At 35.9% G+C, this 18,388-nt stretch overlaps 1 protein-coding gene across 2 annotated transcripts in view; it reads right to left on the bottom strand.

Annotated features, from left to right (window-relative positions):
• Nucleotides 1-18,388, bottom strand: part of CTNNA3 (catenin alpha 3) — a 1,378,877-nt gene that overhangs the window by 1,243,755 nt on the left and 116,734 nt on the right. For both annotated transcript variants that reach the window (XM_006915590.2, XM_006915591.2), the window contains exon 5: nucleotides 10,791-10,910. In XM_006915590.2, the coding sequence (XP_006915652.1) occupies nucleotides 10,791-10,910 (120 nt within the window). The remainder of the gene's footprint in view (nucleotides 1-10,790; nucleotides 10,911-18,388) is intronic.

Genomic DNA, 18,388 nt, shown 5'->3' with positions numbered 1-18,388 from the left:
TAGCACAGTAGAGATAAATACCAATATCTAAATCAGAGTGAGACATTATAATTTCTTCATTAAGCAAACAATAAGTTTAAAAGAAAATATGTAACTTAAATTAAATTCAGAGTAAGAAAAACTGCCCTCAAAATAATCAAAATCATTTCACCCCATAATCTAATTACCTCCTATCAACAATCGGCACCACACTTGGAAAACCACCCACAGGTCAGCTGTTGATGTTGTATAGATGCAGCCACAGATCATTACCTACTTAATTGTGTATATATCTAATAGGCTCATATAGCTCTTTTGGAACAAAGATTTTATAATGGAGTAGATGATAAATACTTAACTATGGCATGACCAGATGCTATAATATAAGCAGCATTTAAACAGAGAATATTAGCATATATTAATGCCATATGCTACATTGCGGGTTGATATTATGGCATTTTGCAAAAAATCCCATAAGTGATACTAAAAATTTTAAGCAAAATTTAGTTAATTTGGTCAATGAATACAAGTATCAGCTGCCCATAGAAGAAAAGCTATTTCCATTGTATAAATTCAAAGCTATCCCAACTAAAATATTAATTATATATATATATATTTTTTTTATCATTTGAAACCAGAGTGTATGAAAGAAAACCTATACTTATACACACCCTTCTAAATAACTGAACAAAATGTGGAGTAAGCCAGCAATGCTGCTCCATCTTCTGGTGATATATTTCCCTTTACCTAGATGTATTTCAGCATAAGTGTTTCTACTGCTGTTACATTTGGAGCATGACAAATACTATAAAGGCTTATTAGCTTCCTCTTAAATAGCAAATTCAAAACTGTCTAAATATGGCATTTTAGAGAACAAAAATGAATATGCTTTTTAAAAAATAAAGGAATAAAATTAATTTCTACTTACATATTAAATTAGCCCTCAGGCAATCAGCCCCTAACAAACAGTTCAACATCTATAAAAGGCTGAATAATAGATGTGTGCATATTTAAAACTCTGCTGTCCCTAGAACTGTTGGCCTCAACTAAGCAGGGACAACACTTTCTTTGAATTTTAGCCAGCAGCTCTCTTGGCCTCTAGGCATACTTCCGGCACTACTATTAACACAGAGAGCTGTAGCTGTAGCTGTAGCAGTAATCTTTTTGCCTGACAAGGACACAGTAATAGTCATTGTTATGGTTTCTGATTGTGCACGCAGGTAGAGAGGCACAGCTCGGATACACAAATGTAACATGAATATGTTAGAGATTATAATTTTCATCAGTTTTATAGTATGTAATTGAGCTTGTCTTTCTGAAACAAATGCTGCTGAGTCAACAGCGGGTTCCACGGTCAGTTCCACCAAGTTACAGAGGAATTGCAGGGCTAAAATACTACATTCTTATTCTTCTTTTTATTCCCTGAACCTTAGACTCAGCTGCTCTCCTATTCAATCTATTATCTTTCATCTTTCATCTTGTGACAAAGATATGCAAAGGACAACTTCTACAACTGCTGAAACATATAATCTATAAAAATAACATGTATGCAAAGAAACATGTCCCTTCACATGATAGAATAACATCAGAATAAACTGTAAAATTTGTGACAAGGAATATTATAGTAAAGATAGTAATATCTTCTATGTCCTACACAAAGACACAATCCTTACTAACAGATCATCATTCAAATCTAAAATATTTACTAAGTACTTACTATGTTCCAAGGATCATTTTAGGCTCTTGAGATACAACTAGAAATAATGCTCTTTTACAATTATTTAAACCTCCCTGATACTAAAATGTAATTCACAGACCAGCACCATCAGCATCACTGAGGAGCTTGTTGACTCTCTAGTCTCACTCCAAACCTATTGAATGAAAATTTGTAGTTTAAACAAAATTCACCACATGATTTGTATACATATTAAAGTTTGGGAAGCACTGATTTTGAGGGCACTGGTTTAAAGGGTAAAGGATCTAAAAATTGTCAAAAAATAAAAATTCCTATGCAATAAAAAATAAAATTATGTGTTTTCTGTATTATTTGTGTATTTATGTATTGAAATGATTGAACCAGATGATGCTTGTAATTCCTTCCTCTCCTAAAATTTTATAATATTATTGCATCATCTTTTCTTTTAAAAAATGTCACTACTGAATAATTTTTATTTATGGGCATCCCAATGTCTAATACAGTATATACACATATATAGATGGTAAAAGCATCTTTGTTGTTCCTGAAGTTTGATACGAAACCCAATCCCCTAGGTGACTCCATAGTTCCAAAGCAACAAGTTTCCTACAGACCCAAGGAAATTTATACCCTTGCTGGCCCTCCTTTCACCCTGGTAGAAAATTCTATTCTCGTTCAGATTCCCAGAGCCCAACCTGAAAGACCATAAACTTATATTAGAGTGCAAGCATAATCAGAAAGAAATGGACTTCACTGAAAACCCAGATGTGCTGCATCCTCATTTTAATCCTTTGTTGTACATTTCTGTGAACCATCAACAAAAGCCTCAAGATTTTTCCTTATATAAGAAAGTGGAGATGGAAAGTGGCCAGAGGCTTGCATCTTAAAGAAGACTCTATCTACACCCTATGTTGGCTATAGGACAGAGCAGAGTTTCCTCTGAAGCAAGACACACTCTTAGGCTATCAAGGGACTAGGAGGGACATCTTATTCTATACTCGCATGAATGAAGGAGACTGTTCACCGCTTGAGCACCTGGCAGAGGTTACAACAGAAGAAATGCTCCTTAAGATTCAGAAACCAACAGAAGTATGACTTTTCCTGGAGAGAATGGGGTTCACTTCCACAAATGCTGCCTGCCATCAGAGCCTCTCATCCTAGCCACAGTTGAGCTTTACACTAGAAAGAATTTCAGTAACCAACCCAGTTTCCAGGATCATACAACTTTTCAAACAGGAAAGGAACGCTTTACAAATCTAAAGGTTCTCTTTCAGCTTCCAAATACAACCTAGAGATACCAAAGGATCAATATACAACTGGCTGACTTATGCTAAAAAACTCGCGAAAGAACCAAAGTAAATATCACTTGCTATTACTTGTCCCAGCTCTGCCATTAGCAAAGTGTGTAGGCTTTTACAAGATATCTAATCTTCTTGGGCCTACTTTTTCTCACTTCTAAAATAAAACACTTAGGTTAGAAAAATTCTAAAGACTCCTTAGTGTAAAGTTCTCTGATTCTTGTATACTTTCTTTAGTTTGCATCTTAAGCCACCAGAGGTCATAATGTTAACAGTGAAATGCCATCCTCGCTGCATGCACAGAACTATTTTCGAACTACAAAACAAACTAAAAAAGATGTTTTCAGAGTTAAATCATTAGGATTTTAATTTCTCAACGCCAACTTTTATTGTCAACCTCATAGACTTAGGTATATCAATAAAAGACATGCACAAGGGCCACATTGCTGGAAACACCAATGATTCTTACCACCTATGAAATTCTTACTAGCATCGTAAATTTTGAAAACAATCCATAACAAAGTATTAACTACTGCAATAAGCATTCCCCACTATAAAGTAGCTATAAGCTGCCTACAAGGCAAACTCTCATATATCAAAGAACCTTGTGAAAAATAAATAAATCTTTTCTAGTGCATGAAAATCAGCTAGTATATGCTTGATTTTACAGCGTTCTACCCAAGTGCCACCAACAAACAGATGGAAATAGAATCACAAACCTGAGAACTTAAGATATCTTTATAATGTTTTTATTTTATTAATTTAATAGAAAACACCTACTTGTCCATTTACTGTATCCAATGTGGAAATCAAATTTAAGAAGGAGAAAAAATTAAATTAATATGTATCATTTTAATAATTTGATTTTAAATAAAGGGTGACATTCTTACATAAAAATCCATAAGGTTTTTTTAACTTCAGACTATAGAAAAAGAAATCACTCTATAAAGATCTGCAGTTGTTTATGAAGTAGTGAAAATTGTTAAATGGCTATTGCAATAAGTGAGAAATTAGGAAATGTGAATATTAATTCTGAATCTGGGGCTGACTCAGAATGACCTTGAATGACTATCCAACCTTTCTTCCTCTCTCTCCCCATCCTCTCTACTCTAATCCCTCTCCCCCATCACCCATCAGAACACTGAAGAATTAATGTAATGCCACCTCTTTTTTTTTTCTTTGAGACAAACAACTACGTATAATTGAATAAAAATAAAATTGCATATGTGGTGGACAGAAAAAAAATATGCTTGGGTGGGTTGGAACTTTGCTATAGCACTCTGACTTATAATTAAACATTTTTATACCTATGCAATAAATTTTTAAATGGTGTCTAAAATGCTTTGGGATCTTCAGAAACAGTTTTATAAATTACATAAATAATTATTTTACTTGATTGAGCACATAAGAAAGAAACAGAGTACCATCTTAGACATGAATATTTTAATTTAGCAATCTTTGGTTCACTTACTCTTAAAAGGAATAATTCAATCAGAACTCTTTCAAGAGCATTTTATTAATAACAGAACAAGGAAGGGAAGGATCTTCTCCCAATTGAGCTATGGACATATTTCATCTAATAAAGGCTATTGAAGTAAATCTATTGCTTGTAGAACCACTGTTCTAGACACTTAGCACCTCCCCTTAGTTCTCATTCAGTCCAGTCTCCAATTACCCTCTTCCTTAGACTGCCTCTAAACAATCCCAGATGCATATGTACTTTAATTTTAAAGGTCTTAAGTAAAATACATTTACAACTTTCATTTTAGTGTTAATGTAAATGGGAAGACAGTTCTACCTTATACCGTCCTTATAGATAAGCAATTCCCAGCGCAATATCATTGTATATCCCCTTATTCTAGATGAACCATAACATTTTTATTGTTATAAATCTTTACATGGTTGAAGACTATTATTGGAATTGATCAACTTCCTCTTCTCATCTTCTCTACATGCTTTAGTAAAACAACAAGTTTAACACTCTTTTGTTTTGCTAAGCATTGTTTTTACAGGACTATAATAATTCATTCATTCACATAGATTTTTTCATTTACAACAAATAATTATCAAGGAGAGGACATACAAAATCTGTGGTGTAACTTTGTGTTAGATCCCTATTAAACCCACCCTATACCCATATACCTACATAGACACTTGAAGATGCTAAAAAATAAAAGCAATATTTTTTCTTTGCAGACAAAGCTGAAGTACAGAAGATAAAAATAAGATAACAGTTATGGCGAAATTTAGATTTTACTCAAAGATATTTGATGTCTTATGTCCTCAGAGTACTTAAGCTCCAGGATAAGCCTAAGGTTGCTATCTATGCAGCCAGTCATTATCCATCCAGAATTTTATTTTCAATTCAAGGGTGTTAGCCTGCAGTCCTTCTCACTGAATAAATTTTATCTAATTTATTTCTCTTTTTCTTCATTAATACAGGATTGTTTTAAATTCAATTCCTATTCTACAAAGTATTGTGTACACTTCTAGTATTGGAATAATATAAAGGGTTAACTCACTCAGCTCATTAAAAGGAAAAAGCAGTTGTTTACTCCTGAACATCATCACCAAAGAGAGAACAATATTATACTGTACAATACCACCTGGAACCACAAGGGAAGTTTAAGTATATAGGATGTAATTATTACGTGAGCTAGGATTTAGCCAGAACATTGAGTCTAAGACCCTATTTCCAGCACAGCTTGACAATATCTTAATTTCACAGCGCATCAACAGATATCACCTAAGAAACACATTAGAACCAAACAGTACTGCAACTCCTTCCTCAAGAGGTATCAACATGGTCTTCTGTGTGTGTGTGACACAGACCACCAACCCTCAATTACGTATATCCAGAAACATTCCATCCTACCTATTCAGAACAATACTGGACTCTATGTACAGTATAAAAATATACAAAATGGACAACATACCCTTGTGAAATCTATAAACCATTTAGAAAGATGACTTATGAGAATAATATAAAAATAGTATAACAGCTACCATTTAAACTAACAACACGCCAGATACTGTGCTAAGCCCTTTATATACTGATTCCTTTAGATATTTTAAAGTACTTAAGGCATATATGTACTTTATGCATTGTTTTGTCAAAATAGGCTGTAAGTTAAGTTATTATTTTCCTAACATTTTAAAAGAACAAATTGCAGTGCCCAAAGCAGTACCAATAATCTCACAAGATTTGGCTGACTACAAAGCCAAACTCTAACCTGCACTACATGGATCCTCAATGAATATATAATCAATCAGATGCTAAATTGTATTACACAGATAAAAGCTAAGAAGAAGAGTGTACATATTGACTATAATTTATAGGATAAAGTGTCATGAAGGAGGCTAAACTTCAGTTTAACTTTGAAGAATTATTAGTAATTAAATAAGTAAAATAGAAAGTAGCTAGATATTCTAAATGCCAAGTTATATAAACTTTGTGAAAAGGTCAGAAGGCGAGAATAGCATGCCATGATCAAGAAACAGGAGGAAGATCAGGGTACATGACATGTTTGAACATAGATGTGTATCTAAAGTACGGTATTTTAATTTTATATACTTTACAACAATATTTAAATGTGCCTTAGTCTACATAAGGTTCAACTCAACAATATCAGCTATAACTTATATTGAAGGACTTCAGAAGCCTCTGGAAAGGAAATGTGTCTTATAATGCTATTGTAAGTATTAAAGGTAGAAAAAGAGAAAGGAATTAGAGTCTGGATTATCAAACTTTATTTTATTTTATTCCATACAATCAAAGCCCAAAGGAAATCTCTTGATTTATAATAATCAAGAGATTATTCCATACAATCAAAGCCCAAAGGAAATCTCTTGATTTATAACATCTCAAATTAACATATTAATCTGGGCTCTATATAATAGCTGAAGTTTGCTGTTGCCATTCCTACATAACATCAACCAGGAGGACAAAAACTAAAGAGTCCAAACAAATAAACTCTAAGATTGCATCTCCAGACAGCGAAAGCTAAGAAAGTCTCTATATTCTCTTGTTAATACTGCTTTGTCATTCATTTACTTCAGGCTGACTCATCCTGGAAAATCTACCACTTCATCTACCATGGCCGCCCCTCACATTTTCCAACTAAGGCTATTTTCAACATTAGTCTTTTTGACAGTAGTAAAATGGGGAGATGCTTGTGCCTCAACCTAAAATATAGCCCAAGGAATAGCTGAAGTGTAAGCACTCGATCTTTTAAAAAGAGAAAAAGGAAAGGAGGAAAGAAAAAAAAATAGCTAAACTCACACCTAGGAAAGAAAGTACAATAATCCCAAAAATAGAGGTACAAAAATAGAGCAAAATACTCCAGGAATCTCTCTGGCTTCGCGAAAGAAATCTCTCAAAATAATGTTTAAAACGTCACAGAAATGGACAGAAAATTTAATGAATGCGTCCAAGATAATAATTAGTCAATTCGATGGACATGCATAACTCATAGTTAAGGTACCATTGATATTTTGTGTTCGTTTAAAGAAATAGGTGGAAAATGAAATGTTAGAAGAAAACCTAAATAATACATAAGGTAAGGGGCAATCTGTCAGTCTTTGGCATCCAGGAAGCCAAAGGGATAATCCTTCCTAAATTTGTAAAGTGTAGGAAAACACATTAATTTTAATTGCTCGTAATCTGAGACCAAACAACAGCACCAAATATTTATGGATCATTTGCCATGGGTCAGCTACTGTAGTGTAAGCACTACAGAGAACACAGCATCAAAGGTGACAGATGAGGCCCTGTCCTTATGGAGCTTATGTTCTATCACAACGAAGAATGATAAATATGGTTGGACTAGGGAACAAACCATGACTAATTCTCTAATACAAAGAATCATGCCTTATAAGGCAGAAGCTTTCTTGCTGAATTGCAATTTTATAGAGATCTGAAACTTTTCCAATAGGAGAAACTTACTAGTGTGTGTTTAATAGATCTGGGGTACTTCAAAGGAGTAGAATGAGAGACAAAAAGGCAAACCCCACCAAGACAGGGAAGAGCTAAAGTTCTGACAGAATCCTGCCCATTCAAGAAACACAACAATTCACTTGTGGCTTTGGTACCAAAGAACTTGGTTAATATTACAAATTTCTAGAAGTTCTGCTACATTCAAAAGCAAAATGAGAAGAAAACCAAATTTGCCTTTGTTATTCCCTGCCATCTCCCCTATTCACTATCTTCTTGTATCCTCTTTTATCTCCCTTTTACTAGTTTGAGATTTTTTTTAATTCTTCTAAAATCAATGTTTTAACTTACAAGGTACATATAATATAAAACCTAGTATAGATTACTTTTCCTCACTCTATCCCTCTCATCCCTATATTTGGTCCCTAACTTTCTTTCTACTATCCTTCTCTTCCTGACCACTTTCCTCCAATTCCCCTTTTATCTTTTCTTGGTAGAAAAAAAAAAACTGATCACAAAATATAGGGAAAGGTAGACTCTAGTAAGACAAAGGGTTGACAGAATATTAGATGTGCAGTTAAGTTAATTTCATAAGGATTTGTCCCTTTGAGTTTAAAAAATTGCCTTGTATGAATAAATTTCACTAGAACTAGAGCTGTTAGACATACACCTAGAAAATTGCAAAGATAAAGTTCTATACATTTTCTTAGCTGTCTGAAGTCTTTCAAGAGTCCTTTTGTTTTTGTATATATTGAACAACTGGCTTGGGGGAGGGGGGGGAAGGCGCTAGCACAAGCGAGAACTGACCTGTCTTTTGCCTCTCACCAGGTGCCCATTTTCAAATGTTTCTTTAAGCCTCAGGTCTGGCCTCTCCTAAAATTGCTTTCATACTACATGCCTAGAACTCCCCACTTTACTCTCTCCCCTGCCTGGCTCCCTGCAGGGCTATGGAGAATGAGACCAGGGTTTAAAAAAGGCCAGGTTTGGAGTCAGACTGATTTACCTCGGAAGCCCAGCTTCATGTCTTATTAGGCCAGTGACCTTCGGCCAGTGACTTAGCTCTTATGGATTTCCTCATCTGTAAAATGGTGTTCATAAAACCAACCCCATTATACTGTTATAAGCATTTAATTATCTAATCCATAAATGTATTAATCACACTATGTGGCATATAGTTGTCATTTAATAAATAGCATACATGATTTATATATACATATACACCCCACATGCCCATCTTTTTTCTCACATACACATGCAATTTACCTATCTGCCCTCAATGGCATTCTCCCAGAATTCTGTCCTTGAGGCATTCCCATTTTTCCAAATTCACAATCAGCTAATGTAAGAAACTAATCACTGAGAATTTGCTAATGAGAAAGAAAAAGAGAAGAGGACAATGACTACTACCTGCCAACTCAAAATACCCCCTCAGTGGTAAAATATGGCTCTTGGAAACAAAACTGTACTAGAAATTGCATGGGCCAGAGCAGTGACTCACGGTATGAATATTAAGCAGCAGCATCTGGGAGCTTACTGGCAGTAGCTTTCAGTAACTGTGACTGCTTCTGTCGCATGTGCTAATACCTATGCCATCAGTGACTTAAAAATAGGTAAATAAATTTAAATGGATATTGTTTCCCTTTTTATATAACTTAAAGTATGTGCAAAGATATTGCATGTGCCCCAGAACATTCTACAAAACAAATATCACTCCTAGGAAAATAGGGCCATGGGAAGGTTAAATGCCCATGTTATGTCTGTGATAAAGCAAAAACTAAAACACAATTCTCTTTTCAAGTCAATATTTCTAGACTATGTTGACTTCATGAGGTGTAACTAAATATAGAAAGTCCTACTTTGGAAACCCCCCACTCAAAAATTCCAAAATTTATGAAATTGGCAATGGCAATAGAGTGATACCTTTTGCCACACTAACAGGAAAGACTCTTAAGTAATGAACTTGGTGCCTGGCCATCCAAGTCAGCCACTTAGTCATTTTTCTAGACGCTATCCATCATTAAGCATCTTCCCAAATTTCATCCTAATTTAAACATCTAACTGACTGTTTTCAACCTAATTTAATTTCCATTTTCAACCTAATTTAAACATCTAACTGACTGTTCTGATGAGAATAAACATTCAATCAAAGTAAAAGCATGACAACCCTGACACCTAGTGGCTGTGAAGAAACTGGAGAGGCTCCAGCTTGGGAAAAGTAGCTCTTAGCTACTTAGCTACTTAGCTACTATGTCACAAATACATAGAATTTAATGATTATTAATATTATAAAATACTAATTCTAAAAGCAAACCTATAGAAGTCTATTTAGGCTCTGAATTTATCTTGGTACCTATACAAGAAGGCGAAAAGACTTGCATTTGTAAAATATATTTTCCTTCAACCTTATACATTTATCAAATTTCTACTGAATCTTCAGAGATTAAACAAGGATTCTAAAGGTTGACTCGTATTTTGGCATATTTGTGACACTTTCTTTTAATTTTGTCTGTATAACTACATCCTTTCCTGCTCTTCAGATGATTTTTCTCAAATATCCCCCATCTGGCCAAGCCATCATAGAGGTTCCACTTATGCCATTGAGGCATCCTTAGTCAAGCGGTAATTGTACCATCACAAACCAGACAATTTTTTCTTTTAGAGATTTATAAGGACACGTAGAAACCCCTAAAGAGCATATCTAAAAGTAAGGACCACATGGAATGCTGCAGGAAGTCATGAACACAGCAGGTCAACACAACACAGTACAACTTATTCCTGCCCTAAAGATTAGAAGATAAGTGTTCCCAGGCCCACCCGGACCTGACAGTCAGGGCAGCGGGAGCCTAAAGTGTTCTTCTCCACCATGAAGAGTTCTGACCCATACCTGCTGACGTCTGAAGGCTAAATAATCCAGATTTTCCAGATCCTTCCCAAGCTTCTGGTAGGTTTTCTGGAGGTCAGATTTGTTGGAAACATTTTTAAGAGAGTCAAATGTCCTTTGAAACTGAAATTGAAAACAAAAGTAAATCATTAGGACAGCAGCATATTTTTCCTCAAATTCCTAACTAGCTAACACAGAAAGAGTTGACGCTGAGCCTCAGTTTCCTCCATTCATAGTAGAGATAACAAATGCTAGCTAATTGCCTTTCAATTAAATAATAAAAGTTGATTATGAAGAATTAGAAACTGTATCCTAAATACAACCAATGTTATTGTATGAATGAAAGCCCATTTAGTCCTCATTTCAACAAAAGAGCATACTGCATTCAAAAAAAGAAAAAAACCTCTTCATGCCTTAGCATACACTGCTACTTTTAAAAAGTGCAATGAATGTATAATTTCAATCATAATGAGGAAGTATTAAAAGAGCTCTCATATTCTAACCATGAAAATAAATTTATGTAAAAGTAGCTGCTTGCCTCTGAAGAAATATCTATGCAGAATAGGCACCCAGCAAACTTCAGCCAGGAAGATCGTTCAGATCTTATATTTTGAGAAGGTAGGAAAACTAACATTTTAATGATCAAAGCATATGTAGAATATTCAGCAAACATTTATTCATTTCTGCTTTATAACACAGATGAGTTACAAAATCAGTTCTGCTGAATCAGAGCACTTCTGTTCATTTTTAAGTCAGATACTAGATAAACACAAAGGAGACAAATTGCAGTGGATCACAGAATATTGTTCTGCTACTAATAATTAATTAAGCAAAGGGAGCTCACAAGAAATTGAATTCTTGGTTTATTTTAGTAAATTAGAACATACTTTGGAGGATTAGTAATTGAAAATGTCAAGTAATGTCATTTGCAAGACACGCATTTGCTCTCTCTTTATGTCATTTATTTCCCATATTCTCCCTGTTCCATTAAATAGATTTCTACAGATAGAGCCTTCACCATCTTAAACAAACCAGAACTCCACTGTGACTATGATGCTATGAGACAGGCTAATAGGATTTTACAGAATATAATTAAGTTTCCAAGGAAATTATTTGACCCTTACTATTTCAAGCTCTATGGAATAAGTCATATTATAATAGCATTCTACTGAATTAAATCCTTAATTTCATGAAAGCAACATGTTTATCTCAATCCAAGGTGGCAGAGGAAAAAGAAATGGGAAATAACAGTGCTAAGCTTCCACAGCAGGACAGTAAATTAAATTCAATAAGTAATCTTTTAGAACCCACTATACACAAGGCACTATGAATACAAAATACATTTCCTGCTCTAAACAAACTTCTGTACTATCAGGGAGACTAGTCATGAAACTCAGGAACGGCAAAGACTCTGACATTTGAGTGCCTGCTCAATGCCAGGTTACTTTATGCTTTCCAATTTAATCCTCACAGGTGCCACAGGATTTCCAATTTCTCTTCCCATTCTACCAGTAAGTAAACTGGGGCTCAGAAAGTTTGAATTGCATTTTTACTATATTTATGCTCTTTCTACTCTACCATTAACTCTAACACAACGCAAAGAAGTAAAGAGAGTGCAAAAAAGAAATTAAAGTAACGTGGCGAAACAGGAAAATCTCGTTGATACTAACTGAGAGACTGAGGCCACATAGAAGACACAAGGGAATTTGAGTTGGGCCTCAAATGACGAGAAGAATTTTCAGAGCCTTAAATGGGAAGCAATCCTATTCATCAGTTTAAATATACTCAAAGTTTGCTCATTTTCCTGTTTTGTAGCATAGTAAATAAATTTCTCTTAACATAATTTTAATGACCATTATATTAACTATTTATTATGTTATATGATCATTTCTGTGCCTTGCCCATTCCTTGACCCCTTCTCACCATGTTCAAATCAAAATAATACCAGATCTAAAATTCTAAACAATTTTATTTATAATTAATACAAACTATTTTGCCAATCCATCTGTGTAATTCTAAGCACTTTCTCTTCCCTAAGAAATATTAGCCCTACTTCTTAAATATTTCTTCTTCACATTTATCTTTGTGAACCTTATACAACTCCAAATAGAAACTTTAGGGTAAACACATTTGTAATGTCTCAAAATAAGGAACATGAAAACCAATACTTCCAGGTAATATGTCCATGGCCAAAAAAGAAAGAAAATCCAGTAATGATATATCATCACAAGATGTTTTTATTAAAGGTCAGAGTTTGCATAATGTGGAGATTTTGTTTGAACTTTCATTATCAGGACTTATATCCTCCATTTATTGATACTAACTAGCTCAAAATACTCAAACTATAATAATTCATTCATTCAAGTAGATTTTTTCATTTACAACAAATAATTGTCAAGGAGAGGACATACAAAATCTGTAGTGTAACTTTGTGTTAGATCCTTATTAAACTCACTTTATACCCATCTGCCCACATAGATACTTAAAGATGCTAAAGAATAAAAGCAATAATTTTTCCTTTCAGACGAAGCTGAAGTACAGGAGATAAAAATAAGATAATGGTTAAGGTGAGATTTAAATTTTACTCAAAGATACTTGATGTGACTTGATTTGAGGATTTTTGATTCTAATGGACCAGTATGCTTAATTATTGAAAGAGACCTCTTGAGATTTTCTACATTAGTTCAATCCATTGTAATTTTATTATATTGATTATTTCTCAAAACAAATGATCTCTCAGTTTAAGATAAGTTGGGAAAAGAAGCACAATTCATTGAAAAGATTTTAATATTCTTGAATTTTACCTGTTCAAAGCTTTGAGAGATAATTTAAAATAACCAAGAATCCCCAAATAACTTGTTGAACATTGAAGTAATCCTGTATTAATAGTTTTAATTCATTGTAAACCAAATTCAAACCTAAAGAAAAAAAGCCCAATGAATAAACCTGAACCCCAAACAAACCTAGGTATGTTCTAAAGCTGTTAAAATTGAATAGTAAAATGGTCTCTGATTGAGAAACAAATGCAAAGTCTGTCCTATTTGACTACCTTATTAAATATCACAGGGCAGGCAAGAATGAGAAGATGCAAACAAGATCTCTTAGCCCGAAATTTGCCATAAAAATAAGCATTGTAAACACCCATAGAGTGTTTTCTCATCAAATTTCTTTCTATTCAGGTTTTGATTAAAGATGGCAATGTAGGAAGAGCCTGAACTCTTCCCACAGACACACGAAATCTAGAGCTATATATGAAACAATTTCCTTTGAAAAAAATCCCTAAAAACTGGCAGATACCTCTTCAAACAGGTAAATGAGACAGAAACCACACTGAAGCAGGTAGAAAAGGTGGAGACACAATCACTGTAAACCCCACCCCTGACACAGCAATCCACAATCAGGAAGAAACTCAAAACCCAGAGCATCTCCCTGAGTGCAAGGTTTTTACCCCACATCAGGCACCCCATCTTTAAAACTGGCACCTGGCTTTGAAGAACAATGGGGATCACACCACAAGACCCATGGGACTTCAGTGAACTGAGAAAAGGTTTTTAAAGGGCTGACATGCAGACTCAGTCACCCTAGGGCCCAGAGCAGAAGCAGCCCCTTGAAATGTACCCCAACTTTATGTGAAAAAAGACTTGTTTGCTAATTTTACAGCATTGGACTGAGGGGCAGAGGCCTGCTGAAATACTATCTGGGGACAGAGGCTGGTGATTACCATTTTTCTACTTTTCCTCTGCCCTCCTAAAGCCTGTAGACGTCATGTCTTTACTTTTTTGTCCTTCTTATTTTTCCTCTTTTCCTTTTCTTTTTTTTTTTTTTTTTTCCTTTTTTAGTGAGTGCCCTCTTTACATCTCCCCTCTGCTTTGCTCCAGCCAATGGGCATCATCTTCACACTCTTCCTGTTCTACACTCCAGAGCACCCATATCTCCCAGAGAGGAGATTCTATACATGCCCAGCGCCCCCGGTTTTGTGCCTGGTGACCCAGTTTTTGCAGCTGCCACAGAGGGGACACTTGAAGCTCTGGAGAACAGGGAGGTTTACGCTCCTGGGTCTCATGAAACTAAGAATTGGAGAGACAATTCTTGGCTACCACTCCCAGGGCACTGCACAAATAGCAGATGGAAACACATACCCTATCTTTCTGAGAAAGAGACATATTTGCTTGCTCATAAGCCTTGGACCGAAGGTAGGCTTCTGTTTGCACACTTATGGGGCCTATGGAGGTAGTCTTATGGAATGGAGGCAACTGAAAGCAATTTTTTGCACTCTTCCTCTGTCTTACCCCAACTCACCAATATCTTTCAGAAAAGATCTTATACCCTTGTCTGGTGCCCTAATTTTTGTGGCTGTTGACAGGGACATCGCTAAATCGAGTGCTCTGGTGGCCAGTGGGGTTTATGCTCATGGGTCCCATAGGACTGTAACCAACAGAGAAAGAGTTCTCAAACATATATCACCCTGAGGGTTCAGCAAGAGGCAACAGAACCAGTAGCTCAGTCTTAATGTGAAAGATGCCTATTAGTTTATCATCATAGCTGCAGCCTGTGGGGCAGGCTTCTAGTTAAACACACATCTAAGGGCTGACTATAAACCTTTCCTGAGACATTGCAGGGCAGATGCTATCTTGGCACTGTCCCTCTGCCACTCTCCAGAGCACCCCCATCCTTCATAAGGGAGTTCTTTTATGTGTCTAGTGCCCCAGTGTTTATATCTGGTGCCCTGATTTGTATGGCTACAACCCAAGGGTGCTCTGATTTGTATGGCTACAACCCTTGATTGCCTGGCTTTTGTGCCCAGGGGGCCTGTGTTCCTGGGTCCTAAGGGAATGTAACAATCATAGACACAGTTCTTGGCAAGCTACCTCCTCCAAGGCACTGCAAAGAAAGCAGACTGAAACATACTACAGCTTTTCTGTGTAAGAGGTCTACTTGTTTGTCTTGGAGCTTCTGCCTGCACACATCGAGAGGCTACAGACGTGGTTCTCAGAAAACATAGACTAGGGGACACCATCTTGTGCTCTCCCTCTACCTCACTACAACTCACCAGTATCTCCCAAAAAGGAGATTATATACTCATATAGAGCCCTGATGCAACTGCCACCCAGGAGACACCTCCAGATCGCCTGGCTCTGGTGGCCAGCAGGGCTTATGGTAGCAGCACCAGAGGACTATATACATTTGCATTCTTTAAAAGCTGCTGCCTAAGGGTCTGGCTTCCAATCTAGGTTCTGATTGAAATCCTCCCTTCTGGGACACTGACTGGTCTTGGCAAACCCTCAAGTACTGGAAGTTATGAAAAGTAAAATAGGATGTTTGAACAATAATAAAGGTTAGATAGACTAAAAGCTAGGGAAGGGTCGAACAATAAAATTCATCTCTTACGCAAGGCCGATACTTCAAGACTAAGAGAGGCAACTGTTTCACTTAATGCGTAGAAACAAATGCAGAGAGTCAAGCACATTTTTTAAAAAAAGAAAGAAAGAAATATGTTCCAAACAGAAAAAGTTAAAACTTCAGGAAAAAAACCTTAATGAAACAGAGATAGGTAATTTACCTGATAGAGAGTTCAAAGTAGTGGTCATAAAATTCATCATCAAACTCGGATAAGAATAAATTAACAGTGAGAACTTCAACAAAGAGATAGAAAATATAAGAAAGTACCAAGCAAAAGACATGGAGTTAAATAATATAATGCAACAGTCCCTCCTTATCCATGGAAACTACCTCCAGTGAATGCCTGAAACCACAAATAGTACCAAACTCTACATATATATTTTTTCCTTACATATACATATTTCTAATAAAATTTAATTGATAAATTAAGCACAATAAGAGATTAACAACAATAATTTTTAATGAAATAAAACAATTATAACAGAATACTAAAATGAAAGGTATATAAATGGCTTTGGGACCATTATTAAGTAAAAGAAGGATTACTGGAACACAAGTACAGCGATACCATGATGGTTGATCTGATAACCTAGATGGCTACTAAATGACTAACGCTATAGCATATACAGCATGTATACACTGGACAAAGGGATGATTCACATCTGGGTGAGACAAGATGAGAAAGCACAGATTTTGTCACACTATTCCGAACAGCATGCAATTTAAAATTTATGGATTGTGATCTCAAGAAATAGGAGAATAGGAGTGATGTCAGAAACATGGCAGAGTGAGAGACATCCCCAGATCTCTCCCCTTGAAACAACAGTAAGCTGAACATTTAAAACTCAACAAAAAACACCCCAACTGCACACCACCATGTCTGAGTATGGTATCTGCGCATAAGAGTACCACAGGTCAGAACCCTGGGTGTCGGGTTGTGGACTGGGAGAAACAAGGAATCTGACTCTCAAAGCTGGAGCTCCCTGTAGGAGGAGGGGGAGGGGAAAAGGTGTTGCTGGGAGTTCCATTCAGCTGGCGGCACTGCACAGTCATCAGGGCAGAAAGCAGAGAAGTGGGGATAGCAGAGAAGTGGGGACAGCAGAGATAAAACAGCTAATTTTTACCTGCCACAGTTGTAAAACCCAGGCTGAGCCAAATCCCCATCCCCCAACCCAGAGAGCCCCTCCCTCCATATCCTCCAAGACTGAACACCACAGAGCCCCAGGGGATCTGAACAAACACTACCGAAACTGTCGCTAACACTGACAGTGACTGAGACTGAGGGTAGTGAGCATGATTAAATATCTATAAGGAAAAAAAAGGCATCATTAAGGCTTTCTATAAAGCAGAGATCCAAGAGGCTTAGATGCCATCTACTGGAAAACAAAAGAAAAGTGCCTTCTTTGCAGCAAGCTAAAGAGAGACCTTTATATAATAAATCTTCTTTCTAGGAAAAAAGCTCAATACACTTCTATTAATGCCCAGGCAGAGAAATAGTCCATTAAACACCATGAACAACCAAGGTGACAAGGCAGCTCAGAAAGAAAGAGAAAAATCTCCAGAAAATAAGCTTACAGACATAGAAATATGTGACTTAAATGACAGAGAATTCAGGACGGTACGCCTGAAAAAACTCAATGAGATTCAAAACAGCTCAAATCAACAATTTCAGGAATTGGAAAAACAACTAGATGAGCAGAATTATCAGGGCAGCCGGGGAAAAGAAGATGGTAACCTATAAAGGAAAACCCATTCAATTATCCTCAGACTTCTCAGGACAAACCTTACAAGCCAGAAAGGAGTGGAATCAAATATTCAAACTTAAATGAAAGGAACTACCAGCCAAAAATAATGTATCCAGCTAAGCTCTCCTTTAGATATGAAGGAAAAATAAAAACTTTTCCAGATATGCAAATATTAAGGGAATTCTCCATTAAGAGCCTGCATTACAGGAAATATTGAAAGGGGTCAGCTCAACTAAAATAAAATGACAAAAAAAATACATAATTAGGAGTAAGGCGACTAGCAGACAGATAGAAGCAGAGAGTGCAACCCTTACTAAGAACAGGGCATTATAAGTTTAAACAATACGATTTGCTATAGCAAGATATTAATGAACGTTCAGCATACATAGGGACAAATTGAAACAACAATGACTGAAAAGGGGAGGATTCAAAGATCCAAATTTGCAACAGAGCGTG

Source organism: Pteropus alecto, unplaced genomic scaffold (assembly GCF_000325575.1).
Source record: "Pteropus alecto unplaced genomic scaffold, ASM32557v1 scaffold155, whole genome shotgun sequence".
In the NCBI taxonomy this organism is placed as follows: Eukaryota; Metazoa; Chordata; class Mammalia; order Chiroptera; family Pteropodidae; genus Pteropus; species Pteropus alecto.
The sequence above is the reverse complement of the archived record's forward strand: the minus strand, read 5'-3'. Positions and strand labels throughout refer to the sequence as shown.